This window comes from Chrysochloris asiatica, unplaced genomic scaffold (genome assembly GCF_000296735.1).
Source record: "Chrysochloris asiatica unplaced genomic scaffold, ChrAsi1.0 scaffold00419, whole genome shotgun sequence".
NCBI lineage: Eukaryota > Metazoa > Chordata > Mammalia > Afrosoricida > Chrysochloridae > Chrysochloris > Chrysochloris asiatica.
Window position 1 is genome coordinate 188,707 of NW_006408937.1, and position 1,816 is coordinate 190,522.

At 47.6% G+C, this 1,816-nt stretch overlaps 1 protein-coding gene across 1 annotated transcript in view; it reads right to left on the bottom strand.

Annotated features, from left to right (window-relative positions):
- Positions 1-241, bottom strand: part of LOC102823693 (cancer/testis antigen 1-like) — a 2,011-nt gene extending 1,770 nt beyond the window's left edge. The window contains exon 1 of the mRNA XM_006876853.1: positions 33-241. Within this exon, the coding sequence (XP_006876915.1) occupies positions 33-241 (209 nt within the window). The remainder of the gene's footprint in view (positions 1-32) is intronic.
- Positions 242-1,816: the final 1,575 nt, after the last annotated feature.

Here is a 1,816-nt window from a genome sequence, read left to right on the forward strand (position 1 = left end):
CCCTCGCCAACACGACCCCTGAGAAAGGATACAACTCCAAAATTGTGGACTCGGACGCCCCTTCCCCGGAAGACGCGTTCGCACCCGACTCATTGCCGACCGAGGGCCCCTGGGCTTGGGGAGCTCCGCCGCCTGTAGCGTCCTCAGCTCCCGCCACATTCGCGCCCCCAGGGTTGCCAGGACCACCTGCACCACAAGCACCGTTCTGGCGGTCCTCACCGCCACTACCCTCAGAGTCCATCCTGACCACTTGGCCGCTCTATGCTGCCGCTGACCCACCAGAGTGTCAGGTAGCTCTGCTCTTTAGGTCCCGATGGGACCCAGTGCGCCTGTGCAAAGGGACGCGCCTGCGAACAGGAACTCGTGACTGTTTCCCGCCAGGTTAGCCCTGGTATAGTAAATCAGTTCTGTCATGCCAAAGAAGGCTGCTCCAGGACCCATCGGCAGCTGCAGATCAAAACACACCAACTTGCTTCTGGCGCAAATCTCACTAGCAGTAAACCTTCGATCCTTCTAAATATTCCTTTACACATAGTTCACAGTACTGGGACTATCTTGAACCTTCTTCAACCCATATTCTGTGTTATTACTGGTGGAGGTCTGCACAGCAGTTCTCCATAATCCACCATCAAGCTCCGCCTCCAGTTTCTACTAATTTTTTACATTATCTTTTTTTTTGCCATTGCTTATAGAAATGATAATTATATTATTCAATAAAGTGGTATGAAAAGTTTGTATTATTCAGTGGGTATTTGTTTTGTTAAATGCCATCAAGTCAGTTCTGACTCATAGTGACCCTGTATAGGGTTTCCAAGGAGTGGCTAATGAGTTTGAACTGCTGGCCTTGAGGTTCTACAGAACCACACCAGGACTCCAAAATTCAGAAAGTCCAATCCTGAGAGCTTTCTATATAACCAACTCAAGATGGTATCAAAGATCATTGCTGGGAAATTCTCCAAACTGAGAGCCAGAAAGGGTTAAGGGAAAGTATGGTGTTGTACTTAGGTACCATTGAGTCAGTACCGATTCATAGCAACCCTATACATAACAGAATAAAACACTGTCCAGTTCTGTGCCAGCCTCAAAATCGTTTCTATGCTTGACCCAATGTTGCTGTCACTGCCAATCCATATTGGTGGGGGCCTTCCTCTTTGTCTCCGACCTTCCACTTTACCAAGCGTGATGTCCTTCTCCAGGGACTGGTCTCTCCTGATAATATGTCCAAAGTATGAGAGACAAAGTCTGCCCACCCTGGATTCCAAGGAGCATTCTGGCTGTACTTCGTCCAACACAGATTGGTTTGTTCTTTTGATAGCTCATGGTACTTTGAATATTCTCCCCCAATACCGTAACTCAATTGCATCAACTCTTCTACTGTCTTCCTTATTCACTATCCAATTTTCACATAAATATGAAGTGCTTGAAAATGCCATGGCTTGGGTCAAGCGCACCTTAGTCCTCAAGCTGACATCTTTGCTCTTGAACACTTTAAAGAGGTCTTGTGCAGCAGATTTGCCCAATGCAATACGAAGCTTGATTTCTTGGCTGCTGCTTCCCTGAATGTTGATGGTTGTTGTTGTTGTTGTTAGGTGCCATCGAGTCGGTACCAACTCACAGCGACATTATGCACAGCAGAACAAAATACTGCCTGATCCTGGGCCAACCTCACTATTGTTGCCACGCTTGAGCCCATTGATACTGCCACTTTGCCAATCCATCTAGATGGGGGTCTTCCACTTTTTCTCTGACCCTCCACCTTACCAAACACGGTATCCTTCTCCAGCGACTGGTCCCTCCTGACAATATGTCCAAAGTA